At 40.4% G+C, this 23,604-nt stretch overlaps 1 protein-coding gene across 2 annotated transcripts in view; it reads left to right on the top strand.

Moving 5' to 3' along the window:
• The window catches only part of zmynd11 (zinc finger, MYND-type containing 11), a 166,158-nt gene that overhangs the window by 49,639 nt on the left and 92,915 nt on the right, over positions 1–23,604 (top strand). Inside the window, exon 2 of one of the 2 annotated variants that reach the window (XM_063044399.1) lies at positions 10,518–10,653. The exons of the other annotated variant lie outside the window; for it this stretch is intronic. Within the exon in view, the coding sequence (XP_062900469.1) occupies positions 10,538–10,653 (116 nt within the window). The 5' untranslated portion in view covers positions 10,518–10,537. The remainder of the gene's footprint in view (positions 1–10,517; positions 10,654–23,604) is intronic. 2 annotated transcript variants of the gene reach the window in all.

The following is a 23,604-nucleotide window of genomic DNA, read 5'->3' as shown; positions in this document are numbered from 1 at the left end:
ATTCCCCAGCATCCTCCCATTTCACTAAGTTCTACCCTAGTTTGACATCCCAAAATACAATGTCTCAAATCATCTAAATTAAAAGCCATTTACTAATCCTTGGCTTATTTTCTAGCTGATCAAGAGCTTCCTTCACTTTAGTATAATCTGAAAACTTCCTAATCATGTACATTTTAAGACCATAAGACATGGGACATAAGACATTTGGCCTATCGAGTCTGCTTTGCCATTTCGTCATGCCTGATCCAATTTTCCTCTCAGTCCCAATCTCCTGCCTTTCCCCATATCCCTTCATTCCTTGATCATCAAAAATCTGTCAATCTCTGCCTTAAATACGCATGAAGACTTGGCCTCCACAGCTTCCTGTGGTAATGAATTACACATTCACCACTCTCTGGCTAAAGAAGTTCTTCCTCATCGCCGTTCTAAACGCACAGATTCAATTGTGAGGCTTTGTGCTCTGGTCTTCGGCACTCCCACTGTAGTAAACATTCTCTCTACATCCACTCTCAAAACCTTGCCATTCAGTAGGTTTCAATGAGGTTACCCCTCATTCTTCTGATTTCTAGTGAATACAGGCTCAGAGTCATCAAACACTCTTTATATGACAAGCAATTTAATCCTGGACTTGTATTTGTGAACCTCCTTTGAGCCCTCTCTAGTTTCAGTACATCTTTTCTAAGATGAGGGGCACAATACTCCAAGTGAGGCCTCACCATGCTTTATAAAGTTTCAACATTACATCCTTGCTTTTATACTCTTGTCCTCTTGAAATGAATGCTAACATCGCATTTGCCTTCCTTGCCACAGACTGAACCTGTAAGTTAACCTTTAGGCAATCTTGCATAAGGACTCCCAAGTCCCTTTGCACCTCCATTATTTGTATTCTCTCCATTTGGAAAACCTTCTTCCTGACACTATTACATCTGACACTTCTTTGCCTATTCTCCTAATCTATCTGTTCTTCTGTAGCCTCTCTGCTTCCTCAAAACTACCTGCCCCAATACCTGTCTTCATATTGTCTGCAAACTTTGTAGCAAAGCCGTCAATTCCATCATCCAAATCATTGACATATAATGTAAAAAATATATCCCAATATGGATACCTGTGGAACATCACTAGTCACCGCAGCCAGTCAGAAAAGGCTCCCTTTATTCTCACACTTTGCCTCCTGCTAATCAGCCACTGCTTTATCCATGTTCAACTTTCCTGTCATACCATGGGCTTGTAGCTTGTTACGGAGCCTCGTGTGGCACCTAGTCAAAGGCCTTCTGAAAATCCTAGTACACAACATCAACAGTCACTAGCAGAACATCAACCAAACATTGGTCACCCACCTGTCTTCTGGAATCATTGATACTATTGCTTCTTCATCACAAGATCACAAGTCAAAGGAGCAGAAGTAGGCCATTTGGCCCATTGAGTCTGCTCCGCAGCTCCCCCATGAGCTAAACTATTCACCCATCTAGTTCATTTGTTCCATTTGTGAGAGTTTTTGAAATTCAAGGACATTACTTGAGAAATTGCCATTCTAGCCGCTATGAACCTCATTCTGGTCTTGCCTTTATTTTTGTTGATTTAAAAACCTAATCATTGTTTTAAAAATAGTAGCCACAGGCGTGCTTAGCATAACGTAAAGTCAAATGCAACAGCAGTGAAAAGAAGCTTGTTCTTTTGCTGCTGTTGCAATAAATGCAAGTAGTGCGTTTCTGTACCCATTAGTGTGAACTAACCACAAAGTTTTATCATTTCCAACTTCCTATTTACATGATGCTATATATTGCATTTTTTGCATTTCTAAAAGCTACACAAGCAGATAAATGCATTTAATACCTCATACTTTTTTTTTTAATCAGGAAAACTAAATTTCATGTATGACAAACATGCATGCGTGGCTGCTCACCACCCTTCTACTTCCGGTGACCTTTCTTAAATGTTTGAAGTATGAAGATAGTTATAGCAGGCTGTAGATTGCTTTTTCTTAAAGCCACATGTAAGATGCAGTGCTACACTTGAAAGATTCTAAAAGCTGTATAAATGTTGAGCTGTTGTGTTGCCTCCATGTCCTTATTGGATATTAAATTTGTCTTTGGATCTGATAAGTGGTGTTGCCAGGCGGTTTGTGAAAGTCTGGTAAGAATATTGTGAAATAATTCTGATTGATTTAAAAGTTGTGAAACTCCTAAGTTAAAATATTGCTGCCAGTTATCTGCTTGATGCATTGATTAATGAAAATATTTACAGCCTATGCTAAAAATCTGAGATATGAACAAATTATTAGAAACACTTGACTCATCGGGCAGTGTCTGTGGGGAAAGAATTTGAATCGTTAACATTTTAGAACCTCTTCAGCTGCTGGCTGACCTGTGTTAAGAGGGGTTAGTGCTAATAGTGTTTTTTTTTTAATTCAAGCTATCATTATATCCAGTTTGGCTAACTTTAAGGCCGTAGCAGACTTGTTTACAAAAATGGGCTGTAAAACTAGTTTGACCATGCGGACCTGCAGAATTTGTATCTTGATCTTGTTTTTGGAAATGAGCACTTCCATAGTGGTGGAGAGTGGGTTTGTGACCAGATTTTCTTGGATTATGGTCTACTATCCACCATAGATGGAGCACTGTCATCTTATTGGATCCGGTAAGATGGCAGTGTGCTCATTCACGAAAGCTTCTACAGTGCTATCCAAAGGTTTTATTATTTTTTGTAAATGTATTTTTTTATGATTGCAAGACCCTGCTGGACATTAAGAAATTAAAATGCTACAGGTCTACACCCATCAGCTATTTGCTCAGCGGGAGATCTGAAGGAGACGGACGATGCAGATCATGCTGCTGCTGCATCAGAGAGGCGTTGGAGGAGTCTGTGCTTGACAGCGAGTGTTCGTCTCTGTTGCTTCTCTTGTGATCGCAAGATCCTGTTGGGCTTCGTTAATGTGGAATGCTGCAAGTTCGAATCACTGATTTGATGGCGGGGGTAGCTGCATGGCCTCAGTCATAGCGAGGACTAGGCCTCAAGCCACAGTGTCGCCTGTTCACAGCCACCCAGGAGAGAGCCATTGAAGTCAGTGTGCACCACTGAAGTGCCAGGGGCAGTCTAGCATGGCTTCCAAGCTGGAATCATTACTGCCCACCCCCAGCGTTCACTCGGAAGACAAACCTTATTGTATTCAACTGCAGGTTGCTGTAACATTCATGGACTCAAGGTCTTGGACTATATTTTTCAGGATGACTCTTATGTACTTGCTATCTTGTATGTGTATGACTGTTAATATTGTATTTTGCACCTTGCCCTTAGAGTAATGCTGTTTCATTTGGCTGTATTCATGTATAATTCAATGACAATTAAACTTGACCTTTAAGTCAACCTTAAAAATGCAGCAATGGTCACAGTGATGGATATTCCATGGTAGTCTTCTGGGTAAAGTGTTCCAGGGTATTGTTTTGACAATGCTGAAAGAATGATACTGCTTAACTTGAGCAAGCTTTGGTGCAAAACTGCAAGATGATACCATATTTATGACATTGCTATTTTATCCTTCCTAACTAAATACTGTGTTGGAAGTCGCTGCTGTTGAAGTATCCTAGATGAGTTGTATTAGTGTTTTAGGAAGTCTACATATGCCCCAGCTATGCCGTTTTGTTGATAGAGTAGGTTGAATCTGAACTTGGTAACAAGACACAAATTAATCAGACTGGATGGTGTTAAGTGTATCACTTTTTTTTCCTTTGCATTGGCGCTCATTTGAGTCAGTATTTAACCACACTGGTGGTTTGCACCTTGTAGATAGTGGAAGCATTTAAAGGTGAGTGATTGCAGTTATTCACTTTGCACTCAGCTCTTGTAACCATCACTTGGTTTGCTGCTTGTACTGTCTCCAGCTTTTGTATTCTGACTGTGTACAGCTTTCGCCATCATTTGACCTTGAGTTTGTAATCCTATTTTCCTTTTAGTGACTTGCCCAGTAGTGTCATCTACCTTCACCTTATTTCATCCTATTTCTATCTAAGCCTAGGTGTGCTTTTGCCTTCTCCAAATTTAACTAATCCAGTATTCTCTTGGCTGGCTTTTCACTCAGTGTTAAACTTTGACAACCCAGTTAATCTATGAGATGTTGCTTCAGACGTGTTTGACACCTCAGATCACAGAGATCTTAAGGAGAAGAAAGGCCGCATTCACTTTAAGGTGCTGCACAAGTAGACAAAACCCAAGATAATAGTGTTTCTGTTGAATTTTATCATGAAATATTGATAACTGGTAAGAGTATATAATTTTAAGTTCTTACACACAAAGAATGGTTATGTGAAAAATCAGTATTTAGAGATAGAGGCCCAACAAGCCATGCTGACCAGCAACCCACCTATTTAATCCTAGCCTAATCACTGGACAATTTACAGTGACCAATTAACCTACTAACCAGCATGTCTTTGAAATGTGGGAAGAAACCCATGCGCTCACGGTAAGAACATAAAATTTCTTACAGACTGCATCAGAATTGAACTCTTGACCTCAGTCCTGAGCTGTAATAGCGTCATGCCAACCGCTACGCTACCACAGCTACCTTGATGCAACGATGAATATGCGTGGGTAGGTAATTGTTGAGGGAACAGTCACTCTCTCTTTTATGAGAAATGGCATATTAACAACCGAAGCCCCTTAGAGTACATTACTAAGAATGAGTTGGTTATTGAAATGGGAGGAAAATGTCCAGAAGGATGAGTCAGGGTGATTAGTTTTGGATTGGCTTGGCATTGGGCATGATGAGTTAAGTGGCCTCATACAAGTTTAATTTCCTTATCTTTGGAATGGAAGGAAAATTGCCCCATTACAGTTGTGTCATCTTTTCAAACTCTTGTTTGGAGTGACAAAATTAGGGGGAAGGTAATTGCTAACAATGTATGGGATAGAAGGACTGAAAGCTGAAGGGATGAACAATAATTGTGCTGCCAGGATCTAATGAAAAATATTGATCTTGAATCAATTAAACAGTGGAATTGCTACTGATTAAATGTAATTTCTCTGTAGCAAAAAAATGTGAGGGTTGTGATAGCACTTGCATTCTGGAATAAGCATAGGGGAGCAATGTACACTCAATGGCCACTTTAGGTACACTGTACACTTCGTTAAAGCAGATACCTAATCAGCCAATCATATGGCAGCAATTGCATAAAAGCATTGAGACGTGGTGAAGAGGTTCAGGTCGAGGACGCAGGAACTAGGAATGGTCGAGCGTGGTCGTCAGAAGACCTGGTGGGAATGTGATTGAGTGTTTGGCCAGATTGAAGGTTGAGGGGAAGGGAGAGATGCAGTTAATGAAAGAGATCCTGTTGGCTGGTTTGAAGTGGTCACCAGGGAGGGAGTGGAGGAGAGGACATTCTGGTCATTGCTGCTGTTCTTGGCTGGCAAGGAAATGCAGGACATCCTCTTGGTTCAGTGCTACTTCAAAGTGCGAGAAGTTCTTGGAGTACTTAATGACACCTGGATTCAGTTTTATGTTTGGAAGATGATATTAGGAAAACACAATCTAGTTGGTGACGGTAATGCACCCTTTAAGTTGGACTGCCAACCACCTTTAAAAGACATGAGAAGAAGCAAACACGAGGAAATCTGCAGATGCTGGAAATTCAAGCAACACACATTAAAAAAAAATGTTGGTGAATGCAGCAGGCCAGGCAGCATCTATAGGGACCCTCCTGATGAAGGGTCTCGGCCCAAAACGTCAACTGTACCTCTTCCTATAGATGCTGCGTGGCCTGCTGTGTTCACCAACACTTTTTGTGTGTGTTGCTTGAATTTCCAACATCCGCAGATTTCCTCGTGTTTGCATTTTTAAATAACTCAAATAACCATGCTTTAGAACAGTGGTGTGCAGAAAAACATGAACTTACACTCAGTGGCCACTTTATTAGGTAAGGAGGTACCTAGTGAAGGGGCCACTGAATGTATTTTCCTTTCTTGGCTTTGAGACAATCTTTGATCTATTGGTGTGAATTAAAACTAGCCACTATTGTTTACTGTATGATATATTGGGCACACAGTTCCAAATGTATATACTTTTTTGATTTGCTATATTACTGGACACTATGAAGGAACTAACAGATCTACCTCTGCGAGATGTCATTGACGCTGCGGGGGATTGTTTGATGTGGAGAGCCATGATCACCCAAGTGTGTAACGTGCAAGGCACATGAAGACGATATTAATTAGTCCAATTTTTCTTAGTTCAGGGGTAATATGTTCTTTTTGAGTGTTTTTTATTGCTTTGAAATTTGCTCTTTTATTTTGAGTGATTTTTATTGCTTTGAAATTTGCCTTTTTAGCTTCTGATATTGGAAAATGATTAAAGAAAGATTTAATCCTTTTTTGCACTGATTCCCTTGCTTGACTGTATTTAAAAATGTTATGAAAAAGTTGATTATTGATGTGGAAATGGTGCACTTAAAAATTTGCATTAGGCAGAATCAACACTTGTGAGAGGAAAATCACTGACAAAATTGTTAGAGCGTTTGAAGATGTAATTGGTGGGGTAGATAGAGGAGGATTAAATATATTGGATTTTCAGTAGAATTTTGATAGTGTCACAAGTGAATATTGAACAAGATTAGGACTGTAGCAGTTGAGTAATGCGTTAGTGAGTATTGGTAATGAACAAGAAGCAGTGGGTGTGAATTGGCGTTTTTCGGATTGGAAAGCGATAGCTCATGAAGTGGTACACTGGGTTGAGTGCTACCACAGTGTTGAGACTCAGCTGTTTTATGAACCAATCATAAAAATGCAAGCGTAAAATGCTGCAGATGTTGGAAAACTAAGATAAAAGAATGCTGGAGAAGCACAGGCAGCATCTATGGAGAAGAACAATTAATTTTTAGGGTGCTTGATCTTGTATCGGAAAGTGTTTCAGAATATAAACCAAGAGGGGAAGTGGGTTGTGAAGAGAATGAAATTAAGGCTACTATTCCTGCAGTGGATGGTGTGGATTTGTACAAAAATACACATTGGCAGGAAGAACGAATAACCCTTTCTTTAAGTAAATGGATTTTGTTTTAAAGAAGGATTTGAGAGGTACAGAAATGTGTTGGCTCATGGCATCCATGTTGACAATCTACCCTGATCCCATTTGCTACAATTGGGACTGAATCCCTTGATACCTCACTATTTAAGCATCTCTCTAAATACCTTTGCCATCACATTCCAGATATCTATCAAAGAATCTTTCCCCCTCATTCCTTTCAACACTCCTACCACTTGCCTTAAACCTGACTTTGGGAAGGCAAGTGCTTTTTGCAATGAAGAAATTGAAAGCATGTCTTAAAAGCATGCAAGCCCTTAGTGAGGCTGTACCTGCAAATGGATGGTGTTTATTTTCACACTTGTGACATGAAATTTGTTTTGTGGTGGCAATAGTGTTAAGACAATATAATTGCATTAAATTACAAAACTAGTGCAAAATAAAGGAATGTTAATATGGTGTTCATAGACCATTCTGTAGGCAGAGGGGAAGAAACAATTTCTGAATCTGAGTATGGGTCTTCAGGCTCCTGTACCACCTCTCTGACTTATGAGAAGAGGACTTCTTTTGTATGGTGGTGGATGCCGTCTTCCTGAGGATGTCCTCAATGGTGAGGTGTGTTGTGCCCATGATGAAGCTGAGTCTACAAATCCCTAGCTTCACGTACTGTGCTTTAGAGCTTCCATGCATGGCTGGGATGCTCTCCACTGCTTATTGATAGATGTGCAAGAACCTCCTCGGGCTCCTAATGAACTAGAGCCACTGGCAAGTTATCTTCGTGATTGTGCCAATGTGTTGGGCGCAGGACGGGTCCTCCAAGATGTTGATACCCCTGAATTTAAAGCTGCTCACTCTTTCCGCTGCTGAACCCTCCATAAGGACTGCTGTGTGCTCTCCTGACTTGCCCTTCCTGAAGTCCATATTCGTTTCTTTGACTTAGCTGACGTTGAGTGCGAGATTGTTGTTGCCGTACCACTCAACCAGCTAATCTGTCTCACTCCAGTGTGCCACTTTGTTACCATCTGAGGTTTTATAAACGCCATTTAACCTGTGTTTAGTCACAAATGTATAGAGTTTAGAGCATTGGGCTAAGCATGCATCCTTGTGGTGTGCCTATGTTGTCAGGAGGAGATGTTATCACTGAGGATCCAGTTATAGAGGGAGGTATGGAGGCCCAGATTTTGAAGCTTGTTAATTGGGTTGGTATTGAATGCTTAGTTGTAGTAGATAAACAGCAACCTGATGTAATCTTGATGATTGCATAGGTCAGTGGTCCACAACCTCCGGGCTGTGGACCGATACTGATCCGCGAAGCATGCAGGGGTATAGCGGTAGCCAGAACGCACTCAGCACATCTTTAAGAAAAAAGCCGAAATAAACAAGTTAGTTAATTAGATGCCGCCCGGCACGTAAATGTCGGCCCAGATCAGAGGCGATTGCCGATTGCGTCGCCTCTGATCTGGGCCGACATTTACATGGCAGGCGGCATCTAATTAATTAGCTTGTTTATTTTGGCTTTTTTCTTAAAGATGTGCTGGGTGTGTTCCAACTACTGCTGCATTCTTCACGGCCCGGTATCGGTCTGCGGTCCGCGGTCCAGAGGTTGGGGACCACTGGCATAGGTGCTCCAAAGAATGAGATACAGTGAGATTGTCCACTGTAGACTTGTGATGATGGGTGATTTGCGGGAGGTATAGGTCCTTGCATAAGCAAGAGTTAATCCTAGCCATGACCTCTCTCTCAAAGGGCTTCATAATAACTGGGAACCACAAAGCAGTAGTGAGATTAAAAATGTCCTTGAACACTCAGCTAGTTGGTAGGCATAGGCTTTCAATACCCAGTCAGGTACACCATCAGGGACTGACTTTTGTATCCTCTTTTGTAACCCCTCCAATCTCTATTTTCTTTGAACCCTACCTCCTTTTCCCTCCTCCCCCATCATAAAGTTGTATTGCACAGAATTTTGTATGTGTGTGTGTTTTCTCTATTCTTTTCATGAGTTTGTAAACCTCCCACGTCACCCCTTTGGTCTCCTCTGGTCTAGCAGGGAATGTCCAGCCCTTCCTTGTAACTCAAACACTCCAGTTCCAGTAACATCCTCAAGATTTTTGCACCCTTCTGAAGACGGTGACTAGAACTGTATGTAGTTCTGTAAATGCGGCCTTATGCAACCGTAGCAAGACACGCCATGTGCTGTATTCAGTATTCTGACCGATAAAGACAAGCCTTGCTTCGTACCACTTCCAATTAGTGGCTAATTTTATGGAATGATGCCTGTACCTCTCTTGGAGCAATTTTGATGTCTTCAGTAACCCCAATGTTAATTCCTCTATCACTAGTGATTCACATCAAAGTTGCTGGTGAACGCAGCAGGCCAGGCAGCATCTCTAGGAAGAGGTACAGTCGACGTTTCAGGCCGAGACCCTTTGCCAGTCCTGACGAAGGTCTTGGCCTGAAACGTCGACTGTACCTCTTCCTAGAGATGCTGCCTGGCCTGCTGCGTTCACCAGCAACTTTGATGTGTGTTGCTTGAATTTCCAGCATCTGCAGAATTCCCCTTGATCACTAGTGATTGTTCTTTCACTTCCATTGACTGAGCTTTAGAATTACCACTTCTCTAACTCTATTCACCTTTATGGCTTACCCTTAAACTTGATCAGAGGTAGGTTTTGGACACCTGCCCTAACCGTATGGTGTTTAATATTGCAACACTTGGAGAACTGTGGAATATTTTGTTTCATTTCAGATACTGTTTCTTGTTAGCTGGGTTTTCCTGTAGGCCAGAAATGTAAGAGTACAGGCTGTCCTCGGGTAATGAATTTTTACAGGGATCCATGTGGATTTTGGCCAAGAGTCTAGAAATATACTAACATCACTCTCAGTCATAGTGTTGTAATGAATAGCATTAAATGCACACAAGACTGATTTTTTTTTAAAAGACTAACTAAAAGAGAGAAGAACCCTTTTCTGCCATTTGTAGGAATGAATGTTTGTATGTCAGACTTTTGAATTTGTTATGATAGATCCTTTGTATGGAGGCGTGTCTATAAGTTGGGCGTTCGTAACTCGGGGCTGGCATGGGAATAGTGAAATGGAAAAATTGGTAGTGTTCCAGTAGCAACCAGTTATTCTGAAGGTAACCCAATAGCCATGTTATGAGCAATATTTTTCCATACAAGTTGCAGTTATAAATTATGTGCAGGAATTAAATTTGCCAGCTTTTGTGAAGTCTGTATAAAAGCCCTTAATGTTATGGGGCAATATCTTCATGCATGTCCAAACTTTGGATTATGCTTTCCTTTCAAATTACTTGCCATGACTTCCACAATTTTTGAGGTGTAATGATTTTGATTCCAAATTTTTTTTTTGGTATTTTGCACCATAAAAAGAAAAGCCATCCACAATCATAATCTTCACTTTATTAGCCTTCTGCAATTGAATAAATGAGCAGGGTTTTAGCTCAGTGCCACTACTCTTGACTAACCCTGTTGTTTTTATTCTTTTGATGCAGCTCACTGACTAGATAAGACCATGGCTCGTCTAACAAAACGGAGGCTGTCAGACTCTCAAGTGGTCCAGCGGCTCTGGAATGCTATTGAAGTCATCCGAAATCAGAAACAAATTGCAAATTTGGACAGGATAACAAAGTATGTCTTTATTTTTTTTTGTTTAAAAATAGTTCCTGGAAAGTTTGAACTACAAAAAGAAGGGTGACAAGACTGAAATCTTTAATGCTCTCTCCACTGCCCTTTATTTGCTGCATTCTAACTGCTGAATTCAGCAAGATCATGGCATCTACCTATGTCAACCCACTTTCAGATACTGAATTAATAATGCTTCTGCTCTCTTGGAAACCTTTTTAATGAGCTTTCCTAACTTGTTGCTGCAGTCACCATATTGACTTCATTACTAAGGTGGTTTGCCTCTTAAGTCTCCACCCTTTGTACTATGTGTACCTGTTCTCTTGGACTCATTTCCTAACCTGTCAGTCTTGACCTTGACACCTCATCTAGGAATGGTGCCTTACCTCAGACTTTTTTTTACTGCGTCATTGATTCTATGCATTTAAATGTAGATGAATTTACAGAGCATTTTCCAGTGAGAACTCTCCAAATGCTGGAGAGTTCAGAGGTCTGAGTTGTAGGCAACTATAGTAAACTAGGGTAGGGTAAATGGGTAGTTCTCACCAAGTTGGGCAGTTGATTTGAAAGGTCAATATAAAAAAACTACATAAAGCATACGACCATTGATGTCCAAAGTCAAGAAACATACAGAGAAGAATCCAAAATGTTTGCAATTTCTGACCTGCAATTTTGGTCTTGAATAGTGAAATAGTTCTATACTGAAAACACCAGTTGAATGCAAATACGGGGAATCCTTAATCCAACAGCATTAAAACAATTTGGAAACTATTTTGCCAGGACTGATATTTCATGACCAATGGTCGGTTAATTTTCATTTCTCCGATAGCTTGCACTGTATAGATTACTTCGGAAAACGTAGTTGTACACCTACAAAACTCCACAGTTGATCTTCTTTTGCCCAAAGCCTAAAAAAACTAATGAATGTGCAATGTCACAAAATAATGGAACAGGAATTACTTCAGCCTGCTGTTATCAACATCAAAAACAAGGCTATAATTTATTACTACAAAATTCTGGTCCGTCTTGCATCATGTGTTTTCTTTTAAATCCTTTGCTGACCAGGAGTTCAAATCCATATTGAATAACATATATAAATGACATATTTGTATCTCTAGCTTCAGAAACTTAGTACAGGCAGTCCCCGGGTTACGAACGAATTTGTACGTAAATCGGATCAGGTAATCCGGTATTAGTGCGTGCGTTCGTTACTACGAACCATTGTATTAAACTTGAATTTTCAATATAATAGGTTTTGTGGCAGGCCGTTTGTAAGAATGAGTTGAGGCTGATTTATACTTGTGTGTCAAATGTACACTGTAGGTACCGCGTATCCTACGCCGAACCCTATGTTGTAGGGTGATGTGCACCTCCCTAAAAATGTAACTCGCGCATCGCGGCAGCGCAAACCGCAGCAACTGTGATTGGTCCGCTTGATAGCATCGCATTTCTGGTTACTTTTCTCCGCCATGCCTATACACTGATGTGAAATAAATGGTTAGAGACGATGAACCAATGCCGACATCCAAAAATATTTGAAATGCATTTCCTCGTCCAGTCTCTCACGAAGAAACTCAACACAGTGGCATAGAAACCCCACCGCCAACTAGTGTTTTGGCGGTGAATTGCAGAGTGACGCAGACACATCTACGCATGCTTGCTACAGCGTAGGGCTATGCAAAAGTATACATCAGGCCTATGGCATAGCCCATACGCACAAGTATAAATCAGCCTTTATTGGTAAGTCGGTCGTTCATAACTCAGGGAACTGCCTGTATCTTTCAGTTTCAAAGACTTACTCACTTGCTGGACTCAATACCTCATCACCTCTTAGATATTTAATTCATAGTATGCATTTCACCATGCCCAAAGAATGGCAAAGACAGCATTTTGCTGGATCCATTTACTAATTAAGTTGTATTGCAACAAAATCTTGAAGTACTGGAATGAAGGTGATATTTGGTGGGGGAGGGGTGTTGGAGGTACAAGTTGGTAGGAGGAAATAATTTGTTTTTGTGTGGTGCTTTCTGCACCCCTGCACATCCCACAAATGCCCTTTAATCAGTGGGAAACTGTGTCATTCCCATTATATAGGAAATGTAGTGACAAATCCACCTATAGCAAGTCCTCTATTTTAAGGGTTGGTGGGCGGGGAGGGGGGGGTGTAGATAATAGTAAGGATATAACTTTACAAAATAACTGTATTTACACCTGGCTGGTGGCGTAGTGGCATCAGCGCCGGACTTCGGGGCAAAGGATCCTAAGTTCGAATCCAGACAGCTCCCTTGCACGCTTTCCATCCGTGCTGGGTTGAGCGTCGAGCTAGCAACTCGGCCTGCTAAAAAAAAAGCGCTGTCATGACGGCGTCCCGATGACTCCACTCGGAGTTAGGTGCTTTCTTCTATATTTACACCCATCTAGAGAGCTTAGTTTAAAAGTCCAGGAAAACAACACCTCCATTATGTAACATCCCCTGAATACAGCATTGGTTAATTAAGTTTAAATTGAAATCTACAGTTTTCTGAATTCCAAGGTGGATATTCCCTCATAATAAGCAAATCTTTTACACTCTCAAAAACTTCGATATTTTTGCTTTGTTATACATACATTTATGAAATTAAGCACTCCATATGCTTTAAACAGCTTTCAATCTATATTACCACCTTAAGTTCTATGTAAGTACAGCTCAGAGTTTCCCTCTAAATTCTATATTGCCCTTTCTCATTTGATATTGTATTTTAGACGAGATCACCACACATACAACTTGCAGAGAAGGCCTTCTGTGCTAATCTAATCATGGTACATGTTGCAATTTCCTTTCCTGTATCTCACTTTGTTGGGGGAGAAAATCAATAAGCTCAATCTATTTTTACAAGCTAGCAAATATAAATAGTAGTAAGAAATACAAATGCCTTTTTACAGTAGGGTGGAGACGACAGGAAGGGAGTGCAAAAGGCTGCATTTCTAGTCTTTAAAATACAAAAATAATACACAAGTAGAGTTGACATAAGGAGCATCCATAAAATTGTCACGCATAATGGGGCTGGCATTTAATGTATTGTAATACATTACAATACATTGTCAGTTACTTGTTTTAAGTATCTGTAAAACTAAAAAAAGTTTAGAAATTGTTCAAGGCAAGCTAGAGTTTAGATAATTTGGATCCAGCAATAGGATAAGTGGGCAAGTACAGGATATTTTGGTTTTTTGTTTTAATTATAATAAACGACTGATTCAGCCTTTGGGCCATTTCTACTTTCCAGTAAGCTAGAAGGCATTCAGAGAACACACATCAAAGTTGCTGGTGAACGCAGCAGGCCAGGCAGCATCTCTAGGAAGAGGTACAGTCAACATTTCAGGCAGAGACCCCTCCTTTGGAAGGGTCTCGGCCTGAAACGTCGACTATACCTCTTCCTAGAGATGCTGCCTGGCCTGCTGCATTCACCAGCAACTTTGATGTGTGTTGCTTGAATTTCCAGCATCTGCAGAATTCCTCTTGTAAGCATTCAGAGAACTGGGTTATGTACTACATAAAAATGCAGTCATGAAGTTTAAGAAAAATAGCTGTACTCAGAAGTAAGGAGTAGTTCACAGAACAGGTCAATGTTATTAGTAATAGATCTAATATAGTCAGATCTCATTTTAAGATTTATTTAGATACAGCACGGAACAATCCTTTCTGGCCCACTGAGCCCAGCAACCCACCAGTTTTTAACCCTAGTATAGTCACAGGACAATTTACCAACTAACCGGTATGTCTTTGGACTGTGGAGGAAATCGGAACACCTGGAGGAAACGTGTGCGTACATGGAAAGAACATATAAGCCTTCCTACAGAGGGCATCGGAGTTGAAGTCAGAAGCCTTGAGCTATAATAGAGTTGCACTAACCACTGTTCTATCATGGTGATTAAACTGTTTAACTTGAATTTCTGTACTGAGATCAACCTGAGCAATCAGTGAATGAGGAATAGTGCAATTTTTAGGAGGAGGTATGTTAGATTGCCTCTGATTTGCTAGTGTGTGTCTTGAAGTACAACAAATGTGAATTTGGGCTAATGATGGGGGAAGGAAAGCCCAGATGTCTCAGGAATGAAAAGCTAGAGATGGAAAAGATGTCATTTTAAACTGAGATTTTTTGTTGACAAACTTAAATTGCTATGTCATATATTGGGAGCATTCAACAAATGTTCCATATAAACAGTTCATAGCATTTTTTGTCATACTGCAAGTTTAAATAAGCATAATTTGGGTGCATCAATTGATATGCCAATTAGAATATCTATTTCCAGCTTCTGGTGCCATTTCATTTGAGTAGAAGGACAGTTTGGTAAGTAGTGCCTCGAAGGAACCAGCATCTCAATGTACCATATTATTTTTTGCTTTATGCTATTGCTGACCTGTGGTAAGGTGCCCAATTTTGGAAACAATTCTTTATTTCCACTACTGACAAAAAATTGTGTTAATATTAATACTTTCCTCTAGTTACTATCTTTATTTGATGCACTTTGTCCTGTGTTGAAAATTGTTAATTACTACTTCAGATATTTGACAGTGACTTTAGTTCAATTTTATTGTCATTCAACCATGTACATGTATACTGACAAATGAAACAACATTCCTCTGGACTAAGGTGCACAGCACAGTACATGTAGCTCACACACACCACATTTAATATTGTGCTCTTACTGCATGGCAGAGTAGAAAATTTTAAGCATATTTGCATAGACCTATTGAGTCCAAGGCAAAGTATAGTCCAGATATGTGCCTGTTCCTACTGAAGCATTCCTCTTATTTTCCCAGAGCCCTTATTTTTTCTTATGTGTATGCAGTTCCCCTTTAATTCTGTTTCCAGCATTCTTGCATATAAATTCAAAACAAGTTGTAATGTTTTCCTTGCATCACTTGTTTCTCTAGCAGGATTTGTTTTTAATCTGTGCTCCTGGGCTTTGAGCCTTCTGCTGATGTGGATTAGCTGATAAACTGTATATCTATCTATTCGAAACCAAGTATCCTTTCAATCTCACAGAGAACGTCCCCAGCTTCATTAGCGTAAACATAAAGCTGGCCTCTCTTATTCCTGCAGCCATTTCAGCAAGTATTTTCTGTTTCTCCTTCAGAATCTTTTCATCCATAAGTATTGTGATCAGAATTATTTGCAATATTCCAGTTGCAAGCTGACTGGTGCATTCTGCAGGCTCTGTGGTATAACCTATAACAGCATGAATCCCAGGATCTTGCATTCAACCTGCATTTTCAATATCCCCACCACTTGTAAAGAATAGTACATGTAGGGATATCTGTTCCTGCATGCCCTGTAGATCTGTATTTGTTAGCCTTTGTCTTGCATTCTTTTGACAAATTGTCCTATTAAATTTGATCTGTCATTTGTCGTCCATTTAGCAAGCTTGCCGATGTCTACTTGAAGTTTTCCTTTACCATGCTGTGTCATCTAAATTTGGAAATTTTACCCTGCACATCCAGATCCAAGTCATCAGAAATATATCAAAATAGCAGCACTAGCAACTCAGACACTGATACCAATGATTCTGTAGTCTGAGTCAACATATAGTGGTACTATTGCTCTGCTTCCTGCCATTAAGCTAATTTCCTATTTCCGTTACTGCTGACTGCATAATTCTATGGGTCTCAGTTTTATGAAACAGCCTTTTTTTTTAGTGGGACTTATCAAATCCCACCTGAAAAATCATATTAATACAGCATAAAATTAAACCATTCAGCCCCCTGAGCCCATGCTGACCATCAGCAATCCCATTTTATTTTCCCAGTATTCTCCTCATCGTCCCAGATTCTACCACTCACCTGCCACACAATGCACAATGTATAATGGTCAGTTTACTTAGCAACCCACACATCTTTTAGATTGTGAGGAAGCTGGAGCCTGTCATTACTTTTGTCATCCAGACAGACTGATGTAAACAATTCCATGTTAAACTGTTAGACACAAGATGGCATTAGTTTGCAAAACAATTCAACTCTTAATTACTGTGATATTTGCATTCTAGGCACTCTGGTATCTTAAATACCAATATAGGCATATTAACATTATTTAAGTCTTGCGTATTTCCTACAAAAATATCCAAATTTGCATTCTATATATTTGACAGCCATTTTAAAGCTGCAGGGGATTGGAGGGGTATGGACAAAAAGTGGAGGCGAAATGTTAAAATCAAGATTGGATCAGTTGTGATCTTATTAAATGGTACCGCAGACTCGAGGGTCCAATTGGCATTGTCCTGCTCCTGTTTCTTAAGAACTTATTGTAATTCAGGTTTACAAATTAAATCATTACATTACTCACAGCGAACTCTGTATTGCTGGGTGATGTCCATCCGACTGGGGTCCATCCTTCAGTGTTACCAGATTCTTGGTGGCTTGCCTTTAATATTTTATTGAAATTTAGTGTAAAATGAGAAGATTGTCATGCTGTGCTTTATTTTTATGTATGATAACATCTCAAAGCACTTCAGCCTTTGAATTATCGCTCACATTCAGTTGGAGTTATGTATATAACTGCCAGGTGTTTTTTTGAATCAATGCACTTCAAAAAGCAAGTGAGTGTATAAACAGTTATTTTTGGTAATGATAGTTGAAGGAGCAATATTGGTCAGTGACCAATTCTCAAAGTTTCTGTTAAATACCTTCGAATCCTCTATTTATTTCGTCTAGCATTTCTGGCTGTTCCTCAAACTACTAACATGCGATCATAAATAAGGAGAATCAAGGGGTATGGCGATTAGTGCTGGAAAATGGTGCTTGAGATACTAAATGATAAAATAGACTTGGTGCCAAATGGCCTACTTCTCATTTGAGTTCCTTTTGTTCTTAGCAGCTCAAAGTATTCCATAGGAATGTAGATGAAAAGATAGTGTGCAAATTATAGCAGAAAATTAGCTGTGGATGAGCAGGTCATTTATTTTTTTTTCTATTTATAAGTATGTATTCTGATGCCGCAAAACTTATAACTTTGCAACAAACTTATTTTGTCTCTGTCTTTGAGACCCTTTCACAACAAGCTGGGGTCTGATCAGCCCCGGCTGGGTCACCTGGAGGAGGTTGTATGATGTTGAAAGATCCTAAACACCCGATGATTCCAGGAACATCACTGAAGATCTGTCCAGAAGCATCAATAGATGTATGTACACAGCTTACACCCTGAGTTAATCAGTGACAACTAGGAAAGACTGGGTGACAACCGCGAAAAGAGTGGTGAAGACTGGAGAGTCAGTGACAGCCCGGAGAGACGGCAACCAGGGCAGAACGGCTGGCAACCCAATCTGCGTCCTCTGAGAGGAGGACCCCCACAAAAGCTACAAAGAATCTAAGGAAAAGATACCCCCAGGGGTGCCCAAGAGTGGGGGAGGATGAGCACCCCAGTCGGATGGACATCAGACCCAGGCAATGAACAAACGACGATGAGGAAGCAGTGTTCATGTGGCAAAATCTGCAAGAACGATCGCGGCTTGAAGATCCACCAAGCGAGGATGAAGTGTTTGGCGGGAGCAGGAGCAGCACGACGTGCAGGTGTCCAACCTGGTGAGACGAAGGAGGGATCAGGCCCGGAGTCACCCCATAGTGCCCGGAACCTCCAAGTGTTGTAAACTAATCCCTCTAACCTGAAGTCTAACAGGAGGTGGATCAAATGGCCTGCAGATAACATGACTTCACTGTGGAAGCAGTTTGATGAAGATATTAACCAAAGTCTGGAGGCAACGGCGAAGGAAGGGGTTGATAGGAAGCTGCAAGCCATGATTCGTAGCCCATTCTTTAGTTAGAGCCTTCAGCATTTTGGGCATCGAGGGAGAGAGGAAGAGGAGAGCCATCCACAGTACCACTGATGCAGCAGAGAGGGCTTCAAGATGGCTGTGGCTCAAAAGAGGGGAGCCATGGAGTCATAAGTAGCTAGCCATCTGGACACAAGCTGGGGTCTGATCAGCCCCGGCTGGGTCACATGGAGGAGGTTGTATGATGTTGAAAGACCCGAGACACCCGATGATTCCAGGAACATCACTGAAGATGTGTCCAGAAGCATCAATAGGTGTATATACACAGCTGACTACTTCAGCAACTTCACCTTCCATTGTCCCTATAAGATGTAACATGGAGAAGTATAGTGATGAATCTTCATAGGAAAAATAAACACCATTAATTTAATTTATAACATTTCAGAGAGTTTGCATCAGACAGACCTGAGATGTGCAGTTCTTTGAAGTAACTGTAATTGTTTTTAGTAGGCCACTGGCTATAATAAAACCAAATGTGCTGATTTGGATTCAATGCCAGCTGATGTCCTTGTAAGCTTAGTATTGATGACTAAAGGTAGATGTCTCGGGACAGTGACCTGAGAATAAGGTGATCCACAAGGAGAATACTTTTTTTTCTCCTTGTGCCTAAGGTGCTTGAGTTGCAATGTTCCATGTCATAGCTTCTAGGTACACCTAGTGGCAGTGATCTGGAACATAGTGCCTGAAGGAATGGTCAACAGTGGCTAAATATGAAAGGAAATTTTTTTTTCAGGGCAGTAAGTGAGTAGGTATTGATGGGATGAAGTGTGAGAAGTAATATATTGTAATTCATTGCATTGCTGCCTTTAAGACCAAAAGACATGATGCGGTATTCATCATTGATGTATATTTTAAGTATGGCAAAAGTGCATGATACTGATCCATGGAAGACTTGGCTTACTGCAGAAACCTGAAATCTGAAATAAGCAAATTCTAGGAATTTTCTGCCCAGTTAGAGATAACATAATGCTCCAATTATTAGCCACCCATCAGTTAGTCCTCTTCATGTAGCAAGTTTTAATCTGTTTCCTGTTCTATTGAAGATGGTTCGCTTGAGAATTTCAAACACATGGCCTGCATGCTTCGCAGTCCTTGAACTTTTGCTTATGTGATTAAAACAACTGGAAAATTGTTCAGATAAGGCAATCAAATGAGGCAATGTGAATAGTACACCTGCAACCATTACCGGAGACTTGTTGAAGTTTTGAATTTGTTACTGATGGAATCTATGATGCATTGCCAGTTTGAAATGATTTCCATCTTGTTGCCTTTACAAATAAACACTTAAAAATTATTTGTTAACAATTGCACTATTTAAAGTGAATGCAATGCACACATTAGGTGAACTTCACTCATTATTAAATGAATTTTATTGTATGTCCTAGAATATTGCATGGACTCCTAAATGCCTTTTGTGTTTCAAGAGTAGTTGATGCTTCAATGTTGTATGCTATTTTTGGATTAGATTTCTGCATTTCTCCTCTCATATTTGTGCAAGTGTTATCAATGACTTGTTGTATTGAATTGTCTCCTATTTCATAAGAAAATGCAACTTTTTTGAGTTGTGTACAATACTGACAAATTCTGGTCCTCTATCTGTATTTGTTCTTTTAACATCGTTGTATTCTGACTTTGGAAGTTGACAGCTGAATGTACAGTGTTGCCAGAAACTTTTTGTGAACCCTTTAGTATTTTCTCTTATTTCTGCTTAAATATGACCTAAAATGTGATCAGATCGTCACATGCCCTAAAACTAGCTAGAGATCCCAATTAAATAACACAAAAACATATTTATTGAGAAAAATTATCTAATATTACATGTATTTGTTGGAAAAAGTGTGTGAACCTTTGCTTTCAGTAACTGGTGTGACCCCCTTGTACAGCAGTAACTTCAACCAAACATTTCAGTAACTGATGTCCTGTGCATCAGCTTGCAGGAATTTTAAGCCATTCCTCCTTACAAAACTGCTTCAACTCTGGGATGTTGGTGGGCACCCTTGTATGAACTGCTTGCTCCAGGTCCTTCCACAACAGTTCTATAGGATTAAGGTCAGGACTTTAACTCTTTTGTTCCAAAATGTGAGATTTCTCATGCTTTGGTAGATTGACTTGTATGTTTGGGGTTGTTTGTCTTGTTGCATGACCAACTTTCTCTTGAGCTTCAGTTTATGGATTGATGCCCTGACAATTTCCTGTAGAATTTGCTGGTACAATTCAGAATTCATCGTTCCATCAATGATGGCAAGCCATCCCAGTCCCAAGGCAGCAAAGCAGCCCGAACCATGACAATGCCACCACCACATTTCACAGATGGGTTGAGGTTCTTGTGCTGTGTTTGCTTTTCACAAAAATAACACTTCTCATTTAAGCCATAAAGTTCTATTTTGGATTCATCAGTTCACAGAACATATTTCCAATAGCCTTCTGGCTTATTCACCTGGTCTTTAGCAAACTTTAGACTGGCAGCAATGTTCTTCTGTACAATATTGTTGTTCTTAGAAATTGCTATAATGATTTCTTCAAATAGAACTGCTGTTTCCGGATATTCTAAGTATTAAATGCAAGTTCAACCTCCAGTTTTCTCCATATATCCATTCATCCTCAAGTCTGGAATGGCGATAACTGCAGGTGTTTGGGCAGTTTCCATCATTTTGATTAGATGGTGGGTCATGATGTGATGAGTTGGGAATCTAAGTTACATATGTTCTCAATTTCCTTTTAGTACTTTTTCCCTTAGGAGGCTAAAAGTGCTTTCAGAGCCTATTGAGCTGAACAGTAATCCCTCTGAACTGGCTTTTATTGTGCCCGTATTCTTGTATCCATAATCGTTTACCCTTATTTTTTCCATAACCAAAAAATGGCTCTATTTTGAGTGAGACAGAAAATTCTTGACTTTCTGTATGTATTCCCAAGAATGAATTCTACTTTTCTTGTATTGTCAGATGATTTGTGTTCTGTAGCTTCCCATTACTTTTAAGCAATCTAGTTCTCAAGTTTTTGTGCAATCATTTCTGTTGTTTTCATTACAATCAATTCTTCAAAGGGCAATTTCTCGCTTTACCCTAATTTTATTTAGACAACCAAAAATGTTTCCTTAAATATGAGAAAGTAAAAATGTAAAAGTGGGTAGGAAAGCAAGTTGTGCAGAGAACTGTGCGGTTTTATTTATTGATTGAGATACAATGTGGAATAGACCCTTGCTGCCCTTCAAGCCATGCTGCCCAGCAACCCCCAATTTAATCCTAGCCTAATGACGGAACAATTTACAATGACAAATTAACCTACCAAATTAATCTCTGGACTATGGGAAGAAACCCACACAGGATGTTGCAAGAGTAATTGGACTGTGATTTGGTAAATAGAATATAATGTGTGAATTATATTGCTATCAAGTGGCAATTGCTTAACAACTGTTCGTTACACTCTTAGTCCAAATGTGAGCAATAGAAATGAAATCCAGATGTGAAATGCAAGTAGTCATCATTGACATCAAGGTGGTGTTGGATTAAGTACGATATCAAAGAGTCCTAGCTCAACTGATGAAGATGGGAATTTGGGGAAGGGGTTGGTGGGGTTTGAAATCTAATAAGGAGTTGGTGCGGGAGGGAGGACTTCATGTTTCTGGACAATTGGGCCTTGTTCCAGGGAAGGTGGGACCTATTCCGACGGGGCAGGTTGCACCTGAACTGGAGGGGGACTAACATCCTTGTGGGAAGGTTTGCCAGTGCTGCTCTGGAGAGTTTATACTAGATTTGCAGGGGGAGGGGAACCAGAGTGTTAATGCAGATAGTGAGGTGGAGGAGGATAAAGGTCATGCGAGAACAGGTATAGTGCATGGAGTAAAGCCAGATCTAAAATATAAAGAGGTTTTGATGAAAGAGAAACAGAATAAAGGGTGTAAAGGTAGTCAGGTAGAAGGGCTAAAGTGTGTGTACTTCAATGCAAGAAGCATCAGGAACAAAGGTGATGAACTGAGAACTTGGATACATACATGGAATTATGATGTAGTGGCCATTACAGAGACTTGGCTGGCACCAGGGCAGGAATGGATTCTCAATATTCCTGGATTTCAGTGCTTTAAAAGGGATAGAGAGGGGGGAGAAAGGGGAGGAGGGGTGGCATTACTGGTCAGGGATACTATTACAGCTACAGAAAGGATGGGTAATGTAGCAGGATCCTCCTTTGAGTCAGTATGGGTGGAAGTCAGGAACAGGAAGGGAGCAGTTACTCTATTGGGAGTAATTCTATAGGCCCGCTGGTTGCAGCAGAGATACCGAGGAGCAGATTGGGAGGCAGATTTTGGAAAGGTGCAAAAATAACAGGGTTGTTATCCTGGGTGACTTTAACTTCCCTAATATTGATTGGCACCTGATTAGTTCCAAGCGTTTAGATGGGGCAGAGTTTGTTAAGTGTGTCCAGGATGGATTCCTGTCACAGTATGTTGACAGGCCGACTTAGGGTAATGCCATACTAGATCTAGTATTAGGTAGTGAACTGGGTCAGGTCACAGATCTCTCAGTGGGTGAGCATCTGGGGGACAGTGACCACTGCTCTCTGGCCTTTAACATTATCATGGAAAAGGGTAGAATCAGAGAGGATAGGAAAATTTTTAATTGGGGGAGGGCAAATTATGAGGCTATAAGGCTAGAACTTGCGGATGTGAATGGGGATGAAATTTTTGCAGGGAAATGTACTATGGACATGTGGTCGATGTTTAGAGATCTCTTGCAGGATGTTAGAGATAAATTTGTCCCGGTGAGGAAGATAAAGAATGGCAGGGTGAAGGAACCATGGGTGACAAGTGAGGTGGAGAATCTAGTTAGGTGGAAGAAGGCAGCATACATGAGGTTTAGGGAGCAAGGATCAGATAGGTCTATTGAGAAATATAGGGTAGCAAGAAAGGAGCTTAAGAAGGGGCTGAAGAGAGCAAGAAAGGGACATGAGAAGGCTTTGGCAAGTCGGGTAAAGGAAAACCCCAAGGCATTCTTCAATTATGTGAAGAGCAAAAGAATGACAGGAGTGAAGATAGGACCAATTAGAGATAAAGGTGGGAAGATGTGCCTGGAGGCTGTGGAAATGAGCGAGGTCCTCAATGAATACTTCTCTTTGGTATTCACCAGTGAGAGGGAACTTGATGACGGTGAGGACAATGTG

This window comes from Mobula hypostoma, chromosome 3, assembly GCF_963921235.1.
Source record: "Mobula hypostoma chromosome 3, sMobHyp1.1, whole genome shotgun sequence".
NCBI lineage: Eukaryota > Metazoa > Chordata > Chondrichthyes > Myliobatiformes > Myliobatidae > Mobula > Mobula hypostoma.
This window is presented reverse-complemented; position numbering and strand designations above follow the sequence as displayed.